A 26,939-nucleotide genomic window follows, 5' to 3' on the forward strand; every position below is an offset into this window, starting at 1 on the left:
TCATGTTTCCCTTTTCCTACTTGTATTGTGTGGCTGCTTGCCTTCTAATATAATTGAATAATGAAGTGGCAGCCATTTTCAAAAGAGGAAATGCCGCTGAAGATTTGTGACAGCCGTGCAGCGAGACACCCGTGATCGGTGAGTAGGAAAGAGGGAGGGATTGTCTTGGGGATGCAGGACGCATGCAGATACGAAAAGTGTGCACATACAGTACTTACTGTGAAAAGCCACGCTTTTGGTGCTCGAACCGTTCTCGAACATAACTCGAACTGCCGAACTTTTAGCAAATCGTTCGAGTTCGTCGAACGACTCGAACACCCCCCAAAATCACTCGAACATGAAACTGGCGAACCTCGAACATCGTTCATCTCTACTAAGCAGCTCCTTCTCTCTTCCTATAAACAGCGATCACGTGCTTCATAATGGGGAGAAAGTACCATCAGCACCTCCAATTACTGCATACACCGCTCTTGTTTAGCACTGTGTATAAAGCAATAACGAAGCAGAAATAGTAATAAACCTTTTGTGTCTTGACTCCGTGGTACCTCCCAAAAGTAACCAAAATAAGTACAAAATCCCTTAAAACATTAACATTTATTATTAATCCATTAAAATCAACCCAAGTGAATAACACCACACAAACATTAAAGAGCACATAGAGAGCCAGGATATACAAATACAGCCAAGGGAAAGGAATTATGTAGACACCAATGATCCAACACAGGCAACCAGCTAGGGCCATAGACAATAATAGCCCTGATACTACCCTATAGCTGGTTCCTGCCTGTTCACAGAGGGTATGACTCCCTAATGTGACTAGCTGCCCCTGTTCTACGCCGGCTTGCCCTGGCACACCCTAATATTGCCCTATTAAGTGCAAAAAATATTGCACTAAAGATGCAGATAACTCTGATAAATATACACTGTTTGAACTGTATCGGTCCTCACAAGAAATAAGACTAAGGAACACAATGATAATACTAAAATTTTAACAATTGCCCTATTCCCAATAAGGATAACAAAATATCCCATATAATAATGGTGACGCTTATACAATGATATCAATAGAATGTTAAAGTTAATCTAGAAAAAAGGGGTATTAAACATCAATGATGAAGCATCCCCTAGTAAGGCCATGACTCAGTAAAGGAATCCCCCATGATAAAGGAGAAATAGGGCAGGTATGAAATATTTCAACAGTCACTACACAACCCTTCCTTCAAGGGGGATTCATTTGAACCTTTGTAGCGGGGGGAGGGGGGTGTTTCTGCCTATTTTTAAAAACGTTTTTTATTACTTTTTATTGTTTTACTAGTTCTCTTAGGAGACTCGAAGTTGCGGTCTTCTGATCGCTATGCTGTACAGAGAAGGGCATCAGCAGGACTCTGTATAGCACAAATGCTGGCTTCCTTTATCTGTGAATGGGATCGGGGAGTGACGCGCTCCTCGCCAGCGTGCGTTTAATCCCGCTTTTAGAGATTGACAGCAGATTTAACTGGTTAACAGCCTCAGGTAGCTCTCTGATTCACCCAAACCTGGTAGAGGCACATGTCTACTGATCAAATCATCCTACATTTGCAGAGAAAGATGCGGACCCATTGTGTGAGCCTTCATCAAAGCAGGGAACAGGACCTATGACATACCAGAATGTCATAGGCAGTGAAGAGGTTAAATCTGCAGCATGCCAATTCTTTCAGTGTTTTTGCTGCACATTTGACTAATACAGAATGGGGAAAATCTGCACTAAAAATACAGTAAAAACGTACATATTTTACAGTGTTTTTTTCCTGCCAAGAGATGCAGAAATGCTGCAGAAATTTCTGCCCCAAATACTTAATGTGTGCACATACCTTAACAAGTCATATCGCCCCCAAAAAAATGTTAAAGATGTTGTGTCAAAATAAGAAATACAGTTCAATCTGCAATTATGTTATAGAGTAGGTGAAGCTGGATGGATTGATATATAGGTCTGTGAGAAAAGATTCAGTTAAACCTGTGCTTTCATCAGTGATAGTAAATGACTAAAGATTTTTACTATTACTGCCCTTGGTGTAGAGAAGTGGATGACATTATGGGCGTGGAATACAGTGAATATTCATTTTGAATTAACATCTGCTTGACCGGCAACTGACATTGGCGCCTGTGACTGGGGGCGGATGATCGTCATGCGCTGCCCAACGCTTACACGCTGTAGTCAACTGCCGGTATAAGAAGAGGGCTCTGCATGCCGGAGAAGTGGAAGAAAGGTGAGTAAAATATTTTATTTTTTCTTTGGTGTTGAAAAAAGCGGCATAATTGGAGACATATATACCAGGATGGGTCCATGATGAGTTACATATATACCAGGATAAGGGATATATATACCAGGATGGGACCAGGATGGGCAACATATACACCAGGAAGAGGAACATATACAGTTAGGTCCAGAAATATTTGGACAGTGACACAATTTTCGCGAGTTGGGCTCTGCATGCCACCACATTGGATTTGAAATGAAACCTCTACAACAGAATTCAAGTGCAAAGTGCAGATTGTAACGTTTAATTTGAAGGTTTGAACAAAAATATCTGATAGAAATTGTAGGAATTGTACACATTTCTTTACAAACACTCCACATTTTAGGAGGTCAAAAGTAATTGGACAAATAAACCAAACCCAAACAAAATATTTTTATTTTCAATATTTTGTTGCGAATCCTTTGGAGGCAATCACTGCCTTAAGTCTGGAACCCATGGACATCACCAAACGCTGGGTTTCCTCCTTCTTAATGCTTTGCCAGGCCTTTACAGCCGCAGCCTTCAGGTCTTGCTTGTTTGTGAGTCTTTCCGTCTTAAGTCTGGATTTGAGCAAGTGAAATGCATGCTCAATTGGGTTAAGATCTGGTGATTGACTTGGCCATTGCAGAATGTTCCACTTTTTTGCACTCATGAACTCCTGGGTAGCTTTGGCTGTATGCTTGGGGTCATTGTCCATCTGTACTATGAAGTGCCGTCCGATCAACTTTGCGGCATTTGGCTGAATCTGGGCTGAAAGTATATCCCAGTACACTTCAGAATTCATCCGGCTACTCTTGTCTGCTGTTATGTCATCAATAAACACAAGTGACCCAGTGCCATTGAAAGTCATGCATGCCCATGCCATCACGTTGCCTCCACCATGTTTTACAGAGGATGTGGTGTGCCTTGGATCATGTGCCATGCCCTTTCTTCTCTAAACTTTTTTCTTCCCATCATTCTGGTACAGGTTGATCTTTGTCTCATCTGTCCATAGAATACTTTTCCAGAACTGAGCTGGCTTCATGAGGTGTTTTTCAGCAAATTTAACTCTGGCCTGTCTATTTTTGGAATTGATGAATGGTTTGCATCTAGATGTGAACCCTTTGTATTTACTTTCATGGAGTCTTCTCTTTACTGTTGACTTAGAGACAGATACACCTACTTCACTGAGAGTGTTCTAGACTTCAGTTGATGTTGTGAACGGGTTCTTCTTCACCAAAGAAAGTATGCGGCGATCATCCACCACTGTTGTCATCCGTGGACGCCCAGGCCTTTTTGAGTTCCCAACCTCACCAGTCAATTCCTTTTTTCTCAGAATGTACCCGACTGTTGATTTTGCTACTCCAAGCATGTCTGCTATCTCTCTGATGGATTTTTTCTTTTTTTTCAGCCTCAGGATGTTCTGCTTCACCTCAATTGAGAGTTCCTTAGACCGCATGTTGTCTGGTCACAGCAACAGCTTCCAAATGCAAAACCACACACCTGTAATCAACCTCAGACCTTTTAACTACTTCATTGATTACAGGTTAACGAGGGAGATGCCTTCAGAGTTAATTGCAGCCCTTAGAGTCCCTTGTCCAATTACTTTTGGTCCCTTGAAAAAGAGGACGCTATGCATTACAGAGCTATGATTCCTAAACCCTTTCTCTGATTTGGATGTGAAAACTCTCATATTGCAGCTGGGAGTGTGCACTTTCAGCCCATACTATATATATAATTGTATTTCTGAACATGTTTTTGTAAACAGCTAAAATAACAAAACTTGTGTCACTGTCCAAATATTTCTGGCCCTGACTGTATAAGAGCATGGAGGACATATACAGCAGGATGGGCAACATATATACCAGGATGGGGGACATGTATGCCACAAAGGGACCCAGGATCCCACCCTATAATAGTGCACCATGACGATATTTTTTGCTTCATTTTTTTTTTATTATTTTCCACCTCTTACACCTATGAGACTCTTATAATTCAAAAAATAAGGCAATCATTTTAATTTGAGAGAAAACAAATACAACATTTCTATTAATCATTACCCCTAATTGTACACTAATGGTGGACAATACCTCCAGATCATTCCCTGGACCAACAATCAATTTGCAAGACTTAACTCCGCTTTACACGCTGCGACATTGCTAGCAATGTCACTAGTGATCGCACCCACCCCTGTCATTTATGCATCACGGGCAAATCGCTGCCTGTGGTGAACAATATTGCCGGTACGCGTCACACGAACTTACCTTCCTAACAACGTTGCTGTGGCCGGCAAACAACCTCTTTTTTAAGGGGGCAGTTCATGCAGCGTCACAGCAACGTCACACAGCACCACCAATAGAAGCGGAGGGACGGAGAGCAGCCACATGAACGTCACTCCCACCTCGTCGACGGAGGACGCAGGAACGCTGTTGTTCGTCATTCCTGGGGTGTCACACGTAGTGATGTGTGCTGCCTCAGGAACGTCGAACAACCTGCGTCCCAAATGAGCAACGATATTTTGAAAATGAACGACGTGTCAACAATCAACGATTTGGTGAGTATTTGGGATCGTTAGCAGTTGCTCGTAAGTGTCACATGCAACGACGTCGCTAACGAGACCGGATGTGCGTCACGAATTCCGTGACCCCAGCGACATCTCGTTAGCGATGTCGTTGCGTGTAACGGGGCCTTTATTCTGCTCTAAAGGCCCTGTCACACACAGAGATAAATCTGCAGCAGATCTGTGGTTGCAGTGAAATTGTGGACAATCAGTGTCAGGTTTGTGGCTGTGTACAAATGGAACAATATGTCCATGATTTCACTGCAACCACAGATCTGCCAAAGATTTATCTCTGTGTGTGACAGGGCCTTAAGAGTGAGGTTGATTAACTGTTATGAAGATTCCATATACAGTAAAAACTAGACTTAAGCGGGCTTTACACACTACTAGATTGCTACAGCGATCTCGTTGGGGTCACGGATTTTGTGACGCACATCCGGCTGCTGTAGCGATCTCGTTGTGTGTGACCCCTAGGAGCGATTTTGGATCGTTGCAAAAACGTCCAAAACCGCTCCTCGTTGACATGGGGGTCCTCTGCCAATTATCGCTGCTGTCGCGTGGGCGAAGTTGATCCTCGTCCCTGCGGCAGCACACATCACAGTATCATCATAGGTTTTAAGGTTGAAGGGAGACTCTAAGGCGGGCTTTGCACGTTGCGACATCGCAAGCCGATGCTGCGATGTCGCACGCGATAGTCCCCGCCCCCGTCGCAGGTACGATATTGTGAGATAGCTGGCGTAGCGAAAATTATCGCTACACCAGCTTCACATGCACTCACCTGCCCTGCGACCGTCGCTCTGGCCGGCGACCCGCCTCCTTCCTAAGGGGAGCGGGTCATGCAGCGTCATAGCGACGTCACATGGCAGGCGGCCAATAGCAGCGGAGGGGCGGAGATGAGCAGGATCTAAACATCCCACCCACCTTCTTCCTTCCGCATATCCTACGGAAGCCGCGGTGACGCCAGTAGGAGATGTTCCTCGCTCCTGCGGCTTCACACACAGCGATGTGTGCTGCCGCAGGAGCGAGGAACAACATCGGACAGTCGCGTCAGCGTAATTATGGATTACACCGATGCTGCACCGACGATACGATTACGACGATTTTGCGCTCGTTAATCGTATCATCTAGGCTTTACACACTACGATGTCGCATGCTATGCCGGATGTGCGTCACTTTCAATTTGACCCCACTGACATCGCACCCGCGATGTCGTAGTGTGCAAAGCCCGCCTAAGTCCATCTAGTTCAACCCGTAGCCAAGTTCAACATCGCAACTTGGGATGCCGCAGGAACGAGGAACCTCTCCTTACCTGCCACACGCCAGCAATGAGGAAGGAAGAAAGTGGGCGGGATGTTTGTCCCGTTCATCTCCGCCCCTCCGCTTTGATTGTACGGCCGCTTAGTGACGTCGCTGTGACGCTGAGCGAACCGCCCACTTAGAAAGTAGGTTGTTCCCATCTCAGCCTTTCATGGTTTAGACAAATATACCTCCATCAAAGCTCCAACCTTGGGAGATAGAGCTACATAAACATTCAAGAGTGAATGTACTTACCCCTTATTGTAACTTTATTTCCTTCTATGGGAGTTATGAAAACAGTGTCTTTATAATGCTGGTTACGGCATATGGAAAGGTACTGTATTCACATCTCAGCCATGAATGGCAGACATAAGAATACATCAGCATAGCTCCCAACCGTCCTAGATTTAATGGGACTGTCCCAATTTGAGGGCTCAGTCCTGCTTTTCCAGCAGTCAGGGCTTTGTCCCAACATGCTCTCGACCTTTTCTCGCCGGCTCTGCTTCTCCTCGGGGCAGAGCAGCATCTCTCTGCACATATTTAAACCAAGTAAATAATTCTCCTCTACTCTGGTCTCTTTGAGACTCAAACTTGCATCCTTTATGTTCCTCCATGTTCACAGGAAGAAGCTCTACCATTGACCCACTGCCTACACTACATATGATAGAAGAATTTGGTAATCGTGACCTGTAGTCCAGACAGGGAACCCAGAAACAGATTATACAGGTATATAGAGATACCTCTGTACACAACTGTGTATCTCTATATCCCTGTATTCTAGAGGTAAAGAAAAAGTCAGATTTTTTTTGTTCCTATTAAACTGCTAAAAATAATGAGAAACAATTATAGAAATGTCTTTTTTTTTTTTTGTGTGTCGCGTCCTGTCCCATGAATCAATCTGATCAACTCTAGTCTCAACAGTCGTGGATTTATGCCTATGCCCTGCAGTCCTGGGCATTTGCTGAATGTTCCTCACTGCTAAATGGGTGTGGTTAATGGCATGGTCAAAATTTGTTGCATTGTGCTGCTTGCGCCACATAGTTTGTCCCACTTTTTGTTATTCAAAAGTTGGGAGGTATGCATCAGTTCTCCAAACATCATTGTTTGAGTTAGAAAATGTTTTCTTAAAGCTTGAAATGTAATTTGGATATATTTTAGAATAAGGGTAATGACCCTTTTTGCTGCATGGTGCTATGGTTTGTTTTACAACTTGCATAGATTCATACACACATACCTTGAGTACAGATCTTCCTACTATGAGTGCAGGTGGAGCACAATTTTCTCTGTGCATGCTCACTCTTTGTATATAGTAACCACAGTGAGTGGAGTGAAGGAGCTGGGTCTACACAGCGCTCTAGCTCTGACTGCAGCATGTTCTCTTTACAGCAGCCTTGTATAGAAGAGAACACACTACAGCTGCTCTTGTCACCAGGACACAGACTCCCTGTCTGATTCCCCACAAGCACTCCTGGACCATCACTCCTGCACAGGGCTCTCATTATGACTTACATTTCCAGTAAAAAAAAAAAGTTCCCTTTTAACCCCTTCACCACCCAGCCTGTTTTCACCTTCCTGACCAGGCCAATTTTTTTTAATTCTGACCAATGTCACTTTATGATCTAATAATTCTTGAATGCTTCTATGGATCCCAGTGATTCCGAGATTGTTTTATGTGACATATTATATTTCATGTTAGTGGTAAATTTAGAAAGACATTTTTAATGTGTTTATTTGTGAAAAATTTGGAAAAACAAAAATTAAAATTGCACAATTTTCAAACTTTAAATTTTTATGCCCTTAAACCAGAGAGTTATGCTACACAAAATAGTAAATAACATTTCCCACATCTCTATTTTACATCAACATTATTTTTTAAACTTAAACTTTTAACCTTTCTAACTTCCTAACAAAAAACTTATCAACAATTTCTAATTTTTCCAACAAAATTTGCAAAAAACTATTTTCTAGGGACCACATTACATTTGAAGTGACTTTGAGAGGCCTTTGTGACAGAAAATAACCAAAAGTGACACCACTCTAAAAACCGCACCCCTCAAACTGCTCAAAACCATATCCAAGAAGTTTATTAACCCTTAAGGTGCTTCCCAGGAACTAAAGCAATGTGGAAGGAAAAAATGAAAATGTTACTTTTCCCCCCACAAAAAAAAATGTTACTTTAACCCAAATTTTGCATTTTCACAAGGGTAACAGGAGAAAATAGAAATTGTTGTGCAATTTCTCCTGAGTATACTGATACCCCATATGTAGTGGAAAACTACTGTTTGGGTGCACAGCAGGCTCGAAAGGGAAGGAGCACCATTTAACTTTTTAAACACAAAATTGGCTGGAATCATTAGCAGATGCTAGGTCGTGTTTGGAGACCGCTTGAGTTGCCTAAACAGCGGAAACCACCTACATGATCCCATTTTGGAAACTAGACCACTCAAGAAATGTATTTATTTATTTTGGTCAGCACCTCGGAGCCACAGGTGCTTCACAGAATTTTAAAACGTAGAACCGTGAGTTGTGTAGAGTGCGTCATGTTGGCATTTGTAAGTTATGTAAAGTAGATCCAGTCATGCAATAAATTGGAGTAAGCTAGAAATAAATTTAGTAGTCCATTGATGAGTGATAAAAAAACAAAAAGTATTTAAAAGAGGCGAGGAGAAGAATAATATATGACAATTTTACCTTATTCTGAGAACATGTTAAAAATAACACATAAAAGCCACAAGACATGGACAGATTAAAACAGAGTGTATGTACAGGGGATAACTAGGGGCAAGTTGGATTTCAGTAAAAGACTAATAAATTACGATATCAAAATTCACTCATGGATGACACAATAGAAATCATATAATGTGATGGTACATGTATTCTAGAACATCATAATAGAAGCAAGCAATATGCCATATGTCCACTGATACATAAAATATTGCAAGGAAATCATGTACTTAAAATGGAAGTGAATATAACTAAAAAAAACCATAGTAATGACTTAAAGAGCAATCCGTGTGGCATGCATATAGAAATTGCATGTTCCCCATTATATTATAAGTATTTTGCAGGGTTTCATAGTACCATGATTAGTTATCAGTAAAGAGCACCATCAGTAAAGGTAAGTGTAGTATAAAACATGTAAATACGCAAACCGCACCAGACAAGCCATGACCCCACATACCACACTGATATGCATAGCCAGCTTTTTGTACAACACCGTAGCTTTTCTCATAGCACTGTAAGGCTGGAGGACTTGAACAGAGATATCAACTCCCCCCATATTTTTATTTTACCCAAGGACAAAGTTTGGTTTGAGGAACACAGTTTGGTTAGAAGAACGTCGTACAGTGGTGGGGTGCTGCCATCACCATATATTGTGATTTATAAAAGGACATCCCTCTTATCTTTATACTTCACAACAAGCATGTTGTTGCTACATTGGGTTCTGCTCTCACCTTTTCTGAGCAGCTGCCCAATTAGCATCCTAGGGAGGCCTTTCTGATTTTTGCGCACAGTACTGCATGCTGCTGTGGCTATGGCAGAGAGGGATTTGAAGAGAGGGACACTGTTGTAAAAGTTATCTACGTAGAGGTGATAACTCTTATCCAGTTGTGGGTACACCAAATCCCACACAATTTTCCCACTCCCAGGACAGAGGAACATTCAGGGGATGGATCCAGGTGTCTTTCTCATCATAATCCCTAAATCTCTTGTGTACCGTGAGGTACTCTCACACAGCTTGTAGAGTTTAATTCCATACCTGGCCTGTATTCCTGGAATTTGAGCCTCCCCTTAAAATGTTGTAGGGACTCTTTCACACAGATGTACCTTTGGGGAATGTATACCTCAGGAAACTTGTTGCTAAAGTGATCAATGACCGTCCAAATTTTGAATAGTCAGTCAAACTTGGAGTCTTCTTGGGGTGGAAACTGCATTATACTTGAAATGTAAAATTTTTTCGATGGCCTTCAAAGCATGTCCAGGTCATAGCCATGCAGGATACTGGAGTGTTATATAAAACATCAACACTCCAATATTGCCGAACTTCTGATTATCCCTATGTAAAGAACAAAGCCCCAAAACGTCATAATTTCTACTACATCAATGGGAGTCCAGTTAGAAAATGATGGGTCACTAATGATGGATGGGGGGTTACTAACAATGGGTTCTGGCTCATTTGGTGTCTTGGGGCATTTGTGTGGGGGTTCGGAATCTCTGGAGAAAAAGGAAAAAGAGAAACAAAATAAATGAAGGTAAGGTCCTCTACCTAGCTATCATTGTCAGGAATGGATCTGATCAGCACATGTCAGCAAAAGGGGTGGGGTGGGGAAGGGGTTAGGGAGAGGGAGGAAAAGGGAGAGAGAAAGATTGGAGTGGACTGGAAAAAAAGCAGGGTACAGAAACAGGACAGGAAGAGGAAAGGAGGAAGGAATTTCTCTGCAGTAAGCAGCAGGAGCAGCAACAGCAGCAGAAGGTGGTGCAGGCTAAAATAGTTTGTGGCACCATAAGGCCCAGCAGATCTGGCAGCAGAACAGCACAGTGAATGCTCTACTCATGTCTCCAAGCAGGAATGAGGCTGAGCACAGCAGTCATTTTAAGGTCAGACCGTATCATCATCATCGCACAGTTACCTAAATCGGTGCTCCGGGTGATCACATTCCCATTGCCAGGCTGTTCTAGCACCGATCATACCTGGACTTAAATGTTTTAGGCAATTTCATTTGCCAAAACCATTGGAATCAATGGCGCAAGGCAAATGAAACCTTGTGGTTGCAAGGTAGGTGGTGAAACCTTCCTGACGCCGAGCATAGGTGCCATGCTGTCAGAATCAGCAGGCACCTTCCTCTGAACACCGGTGGTTTCCATTACATAAGTTTACGTCTTAGGTCGTGAACACCTATCCAACTATGATATAAACTTGCATCAAAGGTTGTGGAGGGGTTAAAGAGAAGAGCATGCAAGATACTAATTAATACAATGAAGATGAAGACAGAGGGTTAGTTTTTCAAAGTTAATTTTACAAAATTTACAAGGAAATTAAATCATTTTTTTTTTTTTACTACATCTTTACTAAACTCTTGTTGAAATATTGATGAACACTTGGCTGCATTTTCCATCGGTGCATGGTAGATAGACAGTGTGGTCAATTGTGTGACACCCAATGCTGCTCCTGTAGAAGAGGAATTGGGCTCTGAATGGTTCTTGAAATGACTGGACCTTTTTTTCCCTCACAGTCATTACATCTCTTACTTCTTCATCAGACGATGGGACTCAATATTCATTAGAGTATCACTTTATGTTTTGGTAGAGGGTTCTCAACGGCTCTTGCTTTGGAATTGGCACAGATTCAGTTTGTAGTTGTTGTGCCAAGTGTTGTATTGGTTTGTGCCTCATTATCATTAATTGATTTATCTTGTCTTTTGACAATGAATTCATCTCAAGTATAATATAAGTAAAGATATAGAGAGACGTGTCTGCATACTTGTCCTTGAAGTTAGATCGCGCTGGTAACAGTGCTGATGTTTTTGTTAGCATTTACCAGCAGCATCTTGGCAGCAAGTGACCTCTGCTAGAGAGCGCAAAACATTTTCAATTTACAGGCTCAAGTATTTATGCTGTCTTTGGATCTCATCCTTTTGAAAAGGTCGACCCCGTAGGAATTTGCCACAAGAAAGAAATTTGGCCCCTTTGACGGACATGACCAGCTTAATAACACAATGCTCCTGATGAGCACACGGCATACGATTCCATTTTAATATTTATAGAATAAACACACACTGCTTTAAGTGTACACAAGCAGCTGCTGTCATTTGGATCTGAGCAGATGTTAGACCTCTGAAATCGTAGCTGATAATTAAAATACTAACAGTTAGTGTTTTACCCCAGCTGCAGGTTCTGTTTACTGTAAATTTGATTTTAATAGTGCCCCTGTGCTGCTATTGAATAGTGATTTTGCATTCTACAGTCCCCACAGAAAATGTACCATAGAGGAAAACTTACATTCCAAATTAATATATATTTTTTTCATTTAAAATTTAGATAAAAATTATTAAGGTCCATCTCAAACCTTCTGTTTACCTTATGATTAATTTTCATTGGGTGGTGGTAAACCAGAAGTTCCAGATTGATCTATATGGCTTCTCAGACAGTTTATACCAATTACTTTTTCATCATATTATATAGCACTGTGTACTCATTTTGCTCTTATGCCCAGTTAATTCTTCTGTTTTCCATTAGGTCTATCACATCATGCGATTAAAATCTGACTATCTGAATCATTCTTAACTGTAAAGTAGAAATCCTTTTGCCTGCATGAGCCATGAGTCACTGCAACAGTTAGTTCCAGGGGGAACAGCTGGGTTAGGCAATGAAGAGGGGAATAACTCTTGCAGGAAAAAGGGCCTTTCTGTTTCTACATAGAGTAGAGGAAAGAGAATAATTTACTGGGTAGAAAGGCAACATGAGCAATTGTAAGTATACAGTTCCATATAATATGATGATTGCAATATTATTAAGAGGATAAAATGACGGGAGTGCTTCTTTAATGCAGTAGTCATACATCAGTACTTGACGTGTATATGTGGAGTTAGGAAAAATTTTTTACCCTAACATGGGACAATTATCCTTTGTTTATTGAGTTTTTTACTTTCTCTAGATAAACATGTTGGGTTATAGCTCGAACTCAATGGAGTTATGGCTACCTTCAACCGTAAGAACTATGAAACTATGACCGATATAGGAAGTTAGATTGGGTCAATTTTGGGACCACAATGCCAGTTGTTGACTAATATAAGAATTAAAGCTAGATGTGGGCACTAATGTGGCCACAGAGCAAATTGCTTTTTGAACTTTATTAACTAAATAAATAACTTTAATTTGACATTTTGTGGGTGGATCAAGCAGCTTTATTTAGCTGATGGTAAAGATTGAGATGCCAGCTATTATTAATACATTTATGTAATATTTGGATAGTATTACATAATGGCTCATCCCTTGTACAGAACTTCCAAGAAGACGTGTCATATTGGCAGCAATATTGTGCAGTAGTGTTTTACTATACAATTTTTTTGTTTTTTATGCTACCTAAAAATAGCTTTCCAATGTGTCTACAGCTTACTTCCAGTTGCAATGAGCTCTTCAAAATTTAATTTACAATGTCTAATATAAATGTGTACAAATCCCCCCAGCAATTATTAGAGAAGGTTGGTGGACCCCAATGAGCTTTATAAATATGGTGGACAAGCAAGAGACAAGACCTTTTCTAACCCATCAGATACGATTTTAGTTTTCTGCTAAATATTATGCAGCCCTAGACTAACTGGCATAGATTATCCTATTCTTTTAGCGTAAAAATGTATTTGTGATTCCTCTTCCATTGCAGAAATATACTTTATTAAGGCCGTAATGCTGCACCACACACAAATAAAGATTGGTCTAATTTATGATTCCTGAAAGTCTCCGCCTGAACACTCACTCTCAGTCACATTAAAGGCTGGAAGGTTAACAGACTAGTGGACTTTTCCGAGATGAAGCTTTTCTTTTAGACTCAAGCCCCTTTAATGTCATATTTATCTGCTATGCGATGCATGAAATCTACTTTCTGTTTTAGGACAGCCAATGACTCTTGACCCCTTTAGTGCCGACACAGTGTGACCTTTCTTCTGTCACCATTTTCTTCCCCTGAAAATTCCATGAATTTTTATTACAAGTCTCTTATATATATTTTTTAAACTAAGCTGAAGCTTCAACAAATTGCTTGACACAGATGAGATGAAGTTGGTGAAGTAGTGTTAGGTAAGTTTTACAACCAGCATGTGCGCCGCAGAATAGTACAACACCAGTGCCCTACAATGTCATACACCACTAGCTGCTGAGCCTACTATTGGATAAATACATCATTTTATGGAACATTGATTGTTCTATAAACCCAATGGAGTATTATGCTCTATGATCAAACCATTTAGATTGTGTGTAGAGCACAGAAAATGCCATATTCAGGATGGTACTAAAAGTGCCATTTGTGTATTTTATGGATGTCATTACAAGGGAAACTTCTCTCTGTAGACCCTGTTTACTGCAAAATTTTTTAGCATGTAATGACATTTTTCATTCACAACGTATGCCTTCGAGAGAGGGGGGCCCTTGTTTTATTTGTTTCATTCGCGTTTACTGCACAAATTCTGTACATTTTAATTAAATGTGCGCTTAACAAAAGCATAAAGTATTTATTCCGTGAATTCTGTCTTAGGGGAAGAAAAATAATGACAGTGAATAAAGAACAACACACAGCGTTGCCAGGTACATGCTCCTCTCCCCCTTCTACATAAACCAAAAAATGAAGGAGGGCTTTGAGGCGATGAGAAGGGGGAGATATTAAATTGCAGTTTAATTCTATTCAACCTGGCACGAGAGGCTCGAGCCATATTTAGGAAAAGATGGAAGGAAAATGCAAATCTGAAGTTCATGTTTAAAAATCATGACATTTGTAGGTAAGAGGGAGGGGGTTAAAATATTCACTAAAGACTGTAGTTGATAAATAACAGTTCTGCAAAAGAGACAGATTTCTTGGAAGGGGACCAGCTCTCTGTTCACTGCATCCCTCGAAATGAAACACCTCTTTAGTAGTCGCTCTGAATTAGAACTGTCGCTTCACAATCACTTAGAGCTCAAAAGGAACACAGAACTTTACTTTCAGGACAATTACCATAAAGCTGTCTTTATAGAGTCGACTTGTGCCATCCGGGCGCAGTGTTGAGACGCTGTCTTATTGGATACAGCTCAAGGAGATTGTTAAATTGCAGTCAGTAACATGTCTAACTTTAGCCAGTCATTACCACAATAAAATATTAGGGATTTTTTTCAAGTTTTAGCAACTTTTATCATATCGTCTTATTTTTTTAATGTTATGCATTTATTTTCAAAATGATGTACCGTATACATTTTTTCATTCAATTCTTAAGCGGGCTTTACACGCTACGATATCGTTAATGAATTATCGTTGGGGTCACTGTGTTTGTGACGCACATCCGGCTTCATTAACGATATCGCAGTGTGTGACACATATGTGCGACCTTAAACGAAATCGCAAAAGTGGTCAAAATCGTTTGCCGTGGAGAGGTCGTCCTGAAACAAAAAATCGTTTTTTGCTTATTAGCGATGTTGTTCATCGTTCCTGCGGCAGCACACATCGCTGTGTGTGACACCGCAGGAGCGACGAACATCTCCTTACCTGCCTCCACCGGCAATACGGAAAGAAAAAGGTGGGAGGGATGTTACGTCCCGCTCATCTCCGCCCCTCCGCTTCTATTGGACGGCTGCCATGTGACGTCGCTGTGACGACGCACGAACCGCCCCCTTAGAAAGGAGGCGGTTCGCCGGCCAGAGCGACGTCGCAGGGCAGGTAAGTGCGTGTGATGGGGTTAAGCGAGGTTGTGCGGCACGGGCAGCGATTTGCCCGTGTCGCACAACCGACGGTACGATTGCTTGCGATCTTGATAGCGAGATCGCAGCGTGTAAAGCCCGCTTTAGTTCATACAGCAATTGTATTTCATTGTATAATAGGCACTAACTTATATATTTATCATCATCATCATCAGCAATGTTCCTTGTTATCATCCATTACACAGTTAAAGGGCATCCGTATTACTAAAATAATAACCATTGTGTTTTAGTTATTGTGACCAATTCTAAATGTAAGAATCCCATATTCAAGCTATAAGTATCTTTCCTCACCGGTATTATGACTGCCAATTGTCATTTATTTTTTACTTTATTTGTTGTAAGAAGCAAACGTTACATTTTCATATATTAAGATCATTCTGAGTGTTTACTACTTTTTGTGCTGTGCTACGTAATTTCCATTATGATTGTGGGTATTTAGTTTTTATCGGGTCTAATACTTGCCCATGAAGCCTAAATGTTGACATTTCAGTATACAGATGTAGCCTTTCTTACCTTTGCTATTGGCTAAACATCCCAAGATGTTACCATGTGATTATATTGTATTAAATTTGTTTTATGTCAACTTGGAGTCTTTAATGAAAGTAGGCAAATGCAAGGGTCAACACATCATGTTCTAAAAGTGTGAGTAGATAAAAGGATTGTCCAAGGTTAGAAATCATGGCTGGGTTCTTCATCTAAAACTGCACAACATCTGCTGAAAACTATAAGTTTACCCTATACACAACCTATGGGCAGAAGTAGGATACTTTTTAGTAAAAACCTCCAATTTTTTTTTTTTTTAATCCATGTCAACCAATTTATTGATACAGTACTGTGGAGTCCAGTGAAGATTATAATTTTAACCTTAATATTTTCAAGTAAATTACTTTTTGTCTAGTGCAATGTAACATGGGAAAAGTAAGGTATGTCCTCTAAATGATTTCACAAACATGGGGCACACCATTTGTTTATTATTTATTTAATTCAGTTATACAGTACTATTAATTCCACAGCGCTTTAAAGATGTGATCATCACTGTCCCCACTGGGACATACAATCTAAATTCCCAATCATATGTCTTTTGGAGTTTTGGAGGAAACCAGAGAAAACTCACGCAAACATGGGAGAACATACAAAGTCCTTGCAGATGTAGTCCTTGGTGGGATTTTAATCTAGGACCCCAGTGCTGCAAAGCAACAGTGCTAACCACTGAGCCACTGTTCTGCCTATTCTACGTTTTCTATTGTACGTGCAGAAGCATGATTCCAAAATATTAACAAAGAAACATTAATCCATTACAAACCTGTATGGTTGTTGTTACCTATCAATTAAGAAAACATTCCCAGAGTATCCTGGTTCTGCGTGTCAGGGTACTAGATGGTGAACTATGGTTTATTGATTGGGGTCAAGGCAATATGCCTTCAACTTCTATGTTGAACATTGGACAATGCATATGGTCATCCAAGGCTTATGGATAGCTGTGTAATCATCGGTGGCCTAACCATGAGGCATCTTTAGCAGGACAGAGGTTTCACTGAAAGAATTTTTAGAACAGTTACCTGCCAATAATAATACATTGATTTCTCTATTAGTATTGCAATAGAGAGGCTATGTTAGATTGTAGACACCTCCTATTGCCACAATTTCAGTAGGATGATCCATCGTTATTTGCCAGGTTAAATACATTTTATAAATTAGTTTTCTATTTGGACCACTGCTATAAATTCTCAAATTTACAGTGTCTTAGGACGTCTTATCCTATGAATGAGCCTATTTGATGTCATATGCTTTTATTATTATACATTATAAGGACTAAACATACATTGATACCTCAAAATATTACAAACAAATTGCATAAACCTCAAAAAGAATTCAAAACTACTAATATCTGAAAGTGAATTTTCTCAACAAGAATCCAATCGGAAACCTTTTTAGATTCCATGTTGTATATTGTTACCATTGTTACACTGAGAATATTCTAAGGGTTAACATTATGGCTTTACTTCCTTTAAACTGATCCTTTACTCAACTCCACATTAATTCATTAAACTTGAAATGGAGAATTCTTCAGTGGGCAAATCCTTTACAGTATGATTGAGGCTGTTATATTTTATAGGAGCAATTTTTCAAAGCAATACTGACAGCACTTGCAGTTATTAAATTGCTGAATCAAAAGATGGACCTGCAATCACATTTATGAACTGTGATGGAATAGCAAGGGCTTCACGAAGCCGAGGTTAAAGTGTTGGAGTAGTTAAACTCCATCACAACCCTCAGTGACAGCAGTATTTACCCATGTACTGACGGTTACCTAACTCATCTGTGGACTGAAATACATTACGTACGCGGTTCTGAATCTGATATTTAGAGCTAGAAATAAAAAAAGAAATCCAAAATATTTCACATTTAGGAAATCTAGTCCTCTGATATCTAGTCATAGACTACATTTAGAAGTGTAATACAAAGTATAACAGCCAGCATTGTACATAATATAGATGTCCTATACAACCTCTCAAGTCAGGAGAGCAGAAAAGTCTCTTCACTTGTATACCATCTGAATATTTAGGAGATAACCTCTGTCTAGTGATTCTCCAATAAACTTTAAATCTCCTTTCACATCATTGATTCACATTAAACATTGTGCATATTTATTATAAACTTTTGTATGAGCTATCGAAGGGTCATCAAGTCATTTCCTTAATTTTGTAGTAATAGAAAAAGTGTGCTTCAATTATGTGACTTGAAGTGGATAATGGAAGAATCTCTGCATGTCTAATGTGGTAAGAGGTCACTGCCACCATCAACACTACTCACAATAAGTTAGGGATATTTGGCTTTCAGGTAAAATTTATCGAAAATGTAAAAATTTTAAGATACAGTGATATTTTATCATGAAAGTAGGGCAGTTAAGTGGAAGCATGCAATGGTGATTTCCCCATTTCAAACAATTTATTGAAACAAAATCCTACAACATTGGCGGAAATACCCCTGCCCCCCTAAAAATGTCAAAGTCGCAATAACTTGTCATTGAGCCTTGAGCATCAATTACAGCTTGACCACAACATCTCATGCTGTTCAGAAGTTGTGTTATTGTTTACTGAGGCATGGCATCCCACTCTTCTTCAAGGGCGTTCCTCAGGTCATTGAGGTTCTGTGGTACAGACTTATGAGCCTCTCTACAGCGAAGGCAACTGATCACATAGGTTTTCTATGGGATTCAGGTATGGAGAAAGTACAGGCCACTCCATTTAAGGTCCCCCAATCTCCAGCAGTCATTCCTTAAATATGTGACCTCTATGAGCTGTAGCATTGTTATCCCTGAAGATGAAATTAAGCCTGTGTTGTTCATGCAGAGGCACAATGACTGGACTGATTGTTATTTAAGCATTAGGGGCTTGTTACTGTACCATTCACAAAGTGTAGAGCACTTCTGTATTGACTAGATGCACCCACCTGCTCATACTGTAACCCCACCACCGCCAAAGGCTCATCTCGTGACAACAGTGGGTAATGCATAGCACTCTCCATGATGTCTCCAACATCCTGCTCAGCATGAATCAACTTTCATCAGTGAAAAGCACTGAGGCTCACTGGTCCCTCCTCCAGCATAGAAGCTCCCTGACCCATGTAAGACGATGACACCTATGGCTGATGCTGTTGTAGTCATTTACCTTTGCAGGTCATCTATAACGCAGACCACACTGATGTAAATAGTTTTGAATGACCTGACTTGACATTTGGGTGTCTCTCATCTTCCTTAAATGTGTCTGGAGTTGTGTGGCATTCATCATCCAGTTCCAAAGGGCATTGTTCACAATGAAGCGGTCATGAGATGTGGCCAAAGGACGTCCATTTCTATGCCTTTCTGTCACTCTTCCAGTCTCTCTGTATCTCTGTTGTAACCTGCTGATGATACTCTGTAACACTCTAAGATCAGTGACCACTTCCATCTGGGAACATCCTACTTGAAGCCTTGCAATGGTGAGGTACTGCTTACCGATTGTTAGATTTCGTCTTGGTCTCATGTTATAAAAATATAAACAGCATGATAAGGAGGACTGATTAAATACCAATTCTAATTGAACCCCAAAATTTATATGGCAATACATGGATCAAACACCTGTTGTGAATTTTGCAATTAGGCTCCTTGTTTTAGGTAGGAAAAGTGCAAAAAGTACAACTTTTTAGTTTAGTGAAGGTCACATTAAGTTCTTTTTGAAAGGTGACACTGTATTTTAGAATCATCCTGGAATTTCACCTGAAACCTAAAAAATATCCCTTAATTTTTGTGAGTAGTGTATATTCTGTAAGTTTGTGAACAGAAAAAAAGCTAGAAACAATCGTGGTCTATTATAGTGAAGCATCCCTGGTGTTCTAAGATAGTTAATGACTTAAAGGGAATCTGTCAGAAAGATATCACAATCCAAACTATTTTTATGTGCATTTAGTGCTTTCAAAGACTAGTCCAGCAATACCTATACATGGTCATCCTTTCCTTCATTACTTCTAAATCAGTTCTTAAATGGATATGCAATGAGTCTGTAGCTCTCAGGTCTCTTTCACTCCACCTCTACAGCCCGCCATGCACCACCTTCTTGTATTTGGTGTGAGTGGGAGAATGAAAGGGAAAAACCACGCTGCTGCTGAAGAAGCAATGATCCCAGAATGGTGAATTGGTGATTTTATTATTTGTCAACACATTTCCTAAAATCAGTCGCCTTGAGGACAAAAAAAAAAATCACATGTAGGCCTTGTAACCTACAGTAACCCTCTTTGTTTTTGCGGGTAAGGCCCTATTTGCGCTTATTGTCTTTCCAGTTGTTTATTCCCTGCCTTCTTTTACTTGACTGACAGTTGCTTTGCCAAAAATCACACAACACAGAGCTCCATCATTAAAGCAGGACAAGGTGGCACTGGGTGGGAAATAGAGCTGGAGTGACAATGGCTTCAATTCTACAGCTTTATTTGCATATCAATTAAAGCATTAATTTCTCAGTAATGGATGGACTGGCCATGTAACTGTATTACTAAACTTGTCTTTGAAAGAGTTAAGGCCCATTTACACGCAACGACATCACTAACGAGATGTCGTTGGGATCACGGAATTCATGACGCACATCTGGCCTTGTTAGCGACGTTTTATGTGAAACGTACGAACGACCGGTAACTATCAAAATTACTCACCTAATTGCTGATCGTTGACAAGTCGTTCATTTTCATAATATCGTTGCTCGTGCTGGACGCAGGATGTTCGTCGTTCCTGAGGCAGCACACATCGCTACGTGTGACACCCCAGGAACGACGAACAACACCGTACCTGCGTCCTTCCGGCAACTAGGTGGCGATGTCTTTCCTTCGGCTGCTCTCCGCCCCTCCGCTTCAATTGGCCGCCTGCCGTGTGACGTCGCTGTGACACCGCACAAACCGCCCCCTTAGAAAAGAAGCAGTTTGCCGGCCACAGCGACGTCGTTAGGCAGGCAAGTATGTGTGATGGGAACTAACGATATTGTGCGCCACGGCAACGATTTGCCCGTGACGCACAAACGATGGGGGCTGGTGCAATAGGCAGCGACATCGCTAGCGATGTCGCTGTGTGTAAATGGGCCTTTAGATGCGCAAATAAATAGTTGTGGGGTGGGGACCCTGCTGACAGGTTGTATTTAAGGCCATCATGTTTTCTTACTATCTAGTGCAATGAAGGGGTTAATGCGAACCTTTCTGGTGGTCAAGGGGAACAAAACTGTTAATTCCACCATCTCTTGTAGTCTTAAGTAGTGAAGGTTTTATCCACTTGGTGTAATTTCATCGCTTATGCAAATATTATCGTAATCTCAGTTTTTCTTGCAAGACATTCTAAAGAACAATGAATTCTGATTACTCAACCTCTGTCCATCTTCACCTCTCTTTCTCTTTTTCTTTTCTGCACCTTTTTGTCTATAGAAACATACACACAAGTCTATATACATGATAATATGTAATAGCCACGAGCAGCACTCAGAAGCTCTCATATTCCTCTGTCTGACCATTTGGCATATTCCCCCTTCCTCCTTGCAATATTTCTCCACTCTTCCAAGCTCCAGAATGAGACTCAAATTGCTAGTGGAAAGTACTGATATCATAGCGCGTGCCTCTGCAGCACAAGCCCTGCCAAAAATTAATTCAACAGCATTGTGCCAGATTCATTGTATAATATTACCTAGAAACTGTTTAATGCTTTGAAAATGTTCATTTTTGTCTTCCTTTTCCCATGACAGTCACTCATAGAGCCCTGCTGGCCAAAAATATAGAAATGAAATAAATGTTTATAGCATCAGCTTTAACCCGTGTAGCAGTTACAAATACTAGGACTTGCCCCGCACTTCACACTAGTGTAGACTTGTGAGTTCTCGGTAAAAAATGTTTATAAATAAACAGTGATATACAATATGTCATCCAAAAAAGTCTAAAGGCCACTTTACACGCATCGACAATGCTAACGAGATGTCGTTGGGGTCACGGAATTCGTGACGCACATCGAGCCTCGTTAGCGACGTCGTTGCGTGTGAAACGCAGGAACGACCGTTAACGATCAAAAATACTCACCATATTGTTGATCGGTCGTTCTAATCACAAATATCATTGCTGCTGCAGGTACGATGTTGTTCGTCGTTCCTGCAGCAGCACACATCGCTATGTGTGACACCGCAGGAACGAGGAACATCACCTTACCTGCGTCCTCCAGCAATGAGGAAGGAAGGAAGGAAGGAGGTGGGCGGGATGCTACGGCTGCTCATCTCCGCTTCAATTGGGCGGCCGCTTAGTGATGCCGCTGTGACGCCGCATGGACCGCCCCCTTAGAAAGGAGGCGATTCGCCGGCAATAGCGACATCGCTAGGAAGGTAAGTATGTGTAATAGCTGTTAGCGATGTTGTGCACCACAGGCAGCATATTGCCCGTGACGCACAACCGACGGGGGCGGGTGCTTTCACCAGAGACATCGCTAGCGATGTCGCTGTGTGTAAAGTGCCCTTAAGGCTGATTTCACACTATTTTGCCCCTGTATGATTTATTTAGATTTTTTTTTTTTTTCTAAATCACTGTGGTCATGTTTTATAGCCAGTATGCAAAATTATTTAAAGGAGACCTAAAGGGATAACAAAAATGTGTCCCTTTTTTTGTATCGATTTCTGGATTTGGCTAAAACTTCACCAAAGACTGTATGTATGATCGGACCCTTAAGGGTGGTTTACACGCTGCGACATCGCTAACGATATATCATTGGGGTCACGTCGTTAATGACGCACATCCGGCGCCGTTAGCGACATCGCTGCGTGTGACACAAATGAGCGACGATCAACAAGCGCAAAAATGTGAAAAATCATTGCTCATTAAAACGTCGTTCATTTCCTTAATATCGTTGCTGCTGCAGGTACGATGTTGTTCGTCGTTCCTGCGACAGCACACATCGCTATGTGTGACACCGCATGAACGACTAACATCTCCTTACCTGCATCCACCAGCAATGAGGAAGGTAGCAGATGGGCGGGATGTTCCGGCCGCTCATCTCCGCCCCTCCTCTGCTATTGGACGGCTGCCGTGACGTCGCTGTGACGCCGCACGAACCGCCCCCTTAGAAAGGAGGCGGATCGCCGGCCAGAGCGACATCGCAGGGAAGGTAAGTCCATGTGACGGGTGTTAGCAATGTTGTGCGCCATGGGCAGCGATTTACCCGTCACGCACAACCGACGGGGGCGGGTACGCTCGCTAGCGATATCAGTACCGATATCGCAGCGTATAAAGTACCCTTTACAAGTGTCTCTTAAATGGGTAACATTGCTAAGTGTTGGTAAAAAGTAACAACTTTTAGTTTTAAAGTGTACAGCTATTGCTTAGGTTGCTGGCCACCCTGCACTCTGAGTGACAGGTTACCTTAGCAAATAGCATATGCCAATACCAGGCTCTAAACTTTGAGTCTTTCACACCACTCTGAGACTGGCCATACTGCATGTCTTAACTATCAATCTTCAGGTGTGCACTTTTCCGGTGCACATTTAAAGATGCAAACATCCCTTTCAGGCTGCTGTTGGATATTCTGTTTTTGGAAGGAACATGGTTTTGAAGATTTCCTGTAGAAATTTCCGTATTTATGTCATACATTTAGCACTTGATACAGAAACTTCACAATTCATGAACACAGAATTCAGTCACAGACATTTTTGTAACAAATACTCTCTATACTTTTCCTGACATTGGGACAGACCCTAGTGTCTGAGAAGAACAAAAAAAGCTGTATGAAAAATCACAATTTATCTGAGCAGATGAGAAATGGTTGATTGTAAATAGCAATTGGTTGAATGTAGTGATGAGCGAGCTCTACCATGCTTGGGTGTTTGGTACTCGAAACAAGCAGGTCGGACCCTTGGATACTTGGACGGGCTCGACTCGAGTACCAAATATAATGGAAGTCAATGAGAAACTCAAGCATTTTTCTGGAAAATTGCTTATGTTTCCCATTAACTTTCATTATACTCAGTGCTCGCGTTGAGCCTGAGTAAGTGTCTGACGAGCTAATTTTCAAGTGTCTGAGTGCAGTTTTTACAGCCTTTTGGTTAAAGACAGGAAAATATTTTAATTTTTTTCATCTAATCTCAGTTGTTACTTAAAGCACCATTCCAGCGTTTTGTTTTTCAGCACTGGAGTGGCACTTTAAATGTAAGCCCCTTTACCCCCTGTCATATACTTACCTTCCAGCAGCTTCACCTTTTACCAATGCCACTCCAGTCCTGGGACGCCATCTTGTGGCTGTAGCTTCTGATTGGCCAGAAGCGAGAAGTTATGTCATAGGCTCCCAATACATCTCTGTTGGAACCAGAATGAGGCTCTCATAGAGTTGCATTGATTTGTGACCTCCAGGGCGCTACATGAAACAAATCACCGGAGACCAACAGGAGTGGCGGCAATAGAAAGTGAAGATGCCATAGACTGAGTATAAGACCGGGGGCAGGGGACTTAGATTTAAAGCACCACTCCAGTGGTGCAATTAAAAAACAACACTGGAGTGGTGCTTTAAATATGAGTTATTAAAAATAGCAACAAAAGTGCAGTGTGTGTGTCTTGTTTATCACCACTGAGTCCAGTGATTGGCTTTAGCAGTCACGTATAATGTAGTCAGAACATCAGCAAACACTGGTGGAGGCGGCGCTGGAGCTGGGGTGGGTTAATGATATTCAGTTAGTTATTTTTAACCTTGGAAAGCATGGGGCGTTAAAATAAAATATTGATAAAACTGTTTACATTTCCTGGAGAGATTATTACAAATGGGAAGCTCAAATTCAACAGAAAACTGTTTTACTCTACCTATTGTCATTATTCATTATTAATTCAGAAGACCCCTGTCTACTATTCTATAACTGGCTACTATTAATTTTGCATCAAAGCTGCTTTATTTCTCCTTTATTAATTTATACATTTTCTCTTTGTAGGTATTGTCTCAAAATCATTTGAATGTCGTCTAAAGGGACAAGGCGCAAACTTTGTAGAAACCAATAGCCCATTCACTGCAACTACATCTGCTGAACCGTCTCCCGTGAAAGAACATGTCCGAACCACTAGGAAAGCTTCACAGTCTCCTGAGCAAGTTCAGCAAGTCATTATCATTCAAGGATTTTCTGATGAGTATGAGGGTAATTTCTCCATTGATGCTTCTGTGGAGGAAACTGCAGCAGCCACTCTGCAGACCTTGGCCATGGCTGGTCAGGTGGCAAGAGTTGTGCACATCACAGAAGATGGTCAAGTTATAGCAACAAATCAGACTGCTCACATGGGAGACATCATTCCTGGTGAAATCCTTACTGAGCAGTTGACTGAAGGAGCAACACAGGTAGTTGTGGTTGAAGGACCGATCGAAGAAACAGAAGTTGCCGAATCTGTTGCTATAGAGACTTTAACGGACTCTGATGGTAACGTGGTGCAGCAAGTGATGGCACAGAGTATTTTAGATACTTCACAAGCTGTACACACATCTGATTCCTCTTCTGCCCTAGATGCTTTGCTTTGTGCTGTAACAGAGATAGGTAATGTTGGAGATGCAGAGAGACAACACAATTTAGAAAATCATGCAGTTGAAGAGTCCTTGGTGAGGTTGGCAAATGATCAGGGGTGTGTGGAGTCAAATACAGAGGAAATCCAAGTGTATCATGAAGTGCATGAAGATCACCAAGACATTGAACAAATAGGAGTTGTTCAGCAAGTTATGCATCCTTCTGAATTTGCCGCCTCCCAGGAATCTGCTTTTAAAAACATGGTTCAGGGGGTCTTACAATTCGCAGTTTGTGATTCTGCTGCAGCCGATCAGCTGATTCAAGAAGGAGTCACTCAAGTCATTGTAAATGATGAAGGCACTGTTCACATGGTTTCCAGAGAAGGTCCTCATATAATAATGCACAACACAGAAAGCCATACTCTTAGCCTACCTGATCAACAAATGCGTTTAGTTGAATGTGAAGATGGAGAAATCTCGCAGATTATTGTAACTGAAGAATTAGCCCGAGCCATGGTTCAGAATAGTAATGACAGTTATCAGGAAGGTACCACACATTATATCGTAACTGAATTACCACAAGAAGACAAAGGCTCCAACATGTATTCACATACAGTCATCGAAACCAGTGAAAATAGCGGTATTCTTCATACTGAAACTATTATGGACACACAGATTCCTGATGATGGCTCCACGCAAGATGTACACAGCATGGTTGTCTATACAGAGTGATCTTCTACCATAGAGCAGACTCTAAACCACTATGTAAGACCAGGAGGCTACAAGTGATATTTTGTGGCGCCCAATGTGTTTCTCATCTTTTGTTAGAAACAATGTTTTTAATTGACCAGACAAAGCAAAACATTCAGAAGAAGCTATTAGACAAAGATTTTGTTATACTAACTCCTCACAGAAACAAAATCACTAGCTGATAGATAATCCAATAATGAGTAATTACATTGTATAGCGGTGTGCTATCGCTGCCAGGGGCTGCGCTACAGTGTTTTCCATTATTATTCTTGCATTACTCTGTAAAAGTTACAAGTGAAAAGGTTTTGGTACCGTGTTAGCCAGTTGAAATATTATTGAATGTTCTCAATGAGAGGAACAAAATTATAATCTTGTGATTCCTTTTAATGGCTAACTAAAATAAAATAAAGTGATGTTACAAAGCAAGCTTTCGAGACATCTCAGGTCCCTTCATCAGGCAAGGTATGACAAAATATCTGAAGAAACACAAATATATGCACAAACAGGGCATCCCTCTGCTCTGTTTGTGCATATATTTGTGTTTCTTCAGATATTTTGTCATATCATGCCTGATGAAGGGACCTGAGATGTCTCGAAAGCTTGCTTTGTAACATCACTT

The 26,939-nt window shown here is 41.1% G+C and overlaps 1 protein-coding gene across 1 annotated transcript in view; it reads left to right on the top strand.

Annotated features, from left to right (window-relative positions):
- Window positions 1-26,682, top strand: part of ZNF407 (zinc finger protein 407) — a 678,079-nt gene extending 651,397 nt beyond the window's left edge. Inside the window, exon 9 of the mRNA XM_075314622.1 lies at window positions 25,014-26,682. Coding sequence (XP_075170737.1) covers window positions 25,014-26,302 — 1,289 coding nt within the window. The 3' untranslated portion in view covers window positions 26,303-26,682. The remainder of the gene's footprint in view (window positions 1-25,013) is intronic.
- Window positions 26,683-26,939: the final 257 nt, after the last annotated feature.

The sequence above is a fragment of the Anomaloglossus baeobatrachus genome, chromosome 6 (genome assembly GCF_048569485.1).
Source record: "Anomaloglossus baeobatrachus isolate aAnoBae1 chromosome 6, aAnoBae1.hap1, whole genome shotgun sequence".
Taxonomy (NCBI): Eukaryota; Metazoa; Chordata; class Amphibia; order Anura; family Aromobatidae; genus Anomaloglossus; species Anomaloglossus baeobatrachus.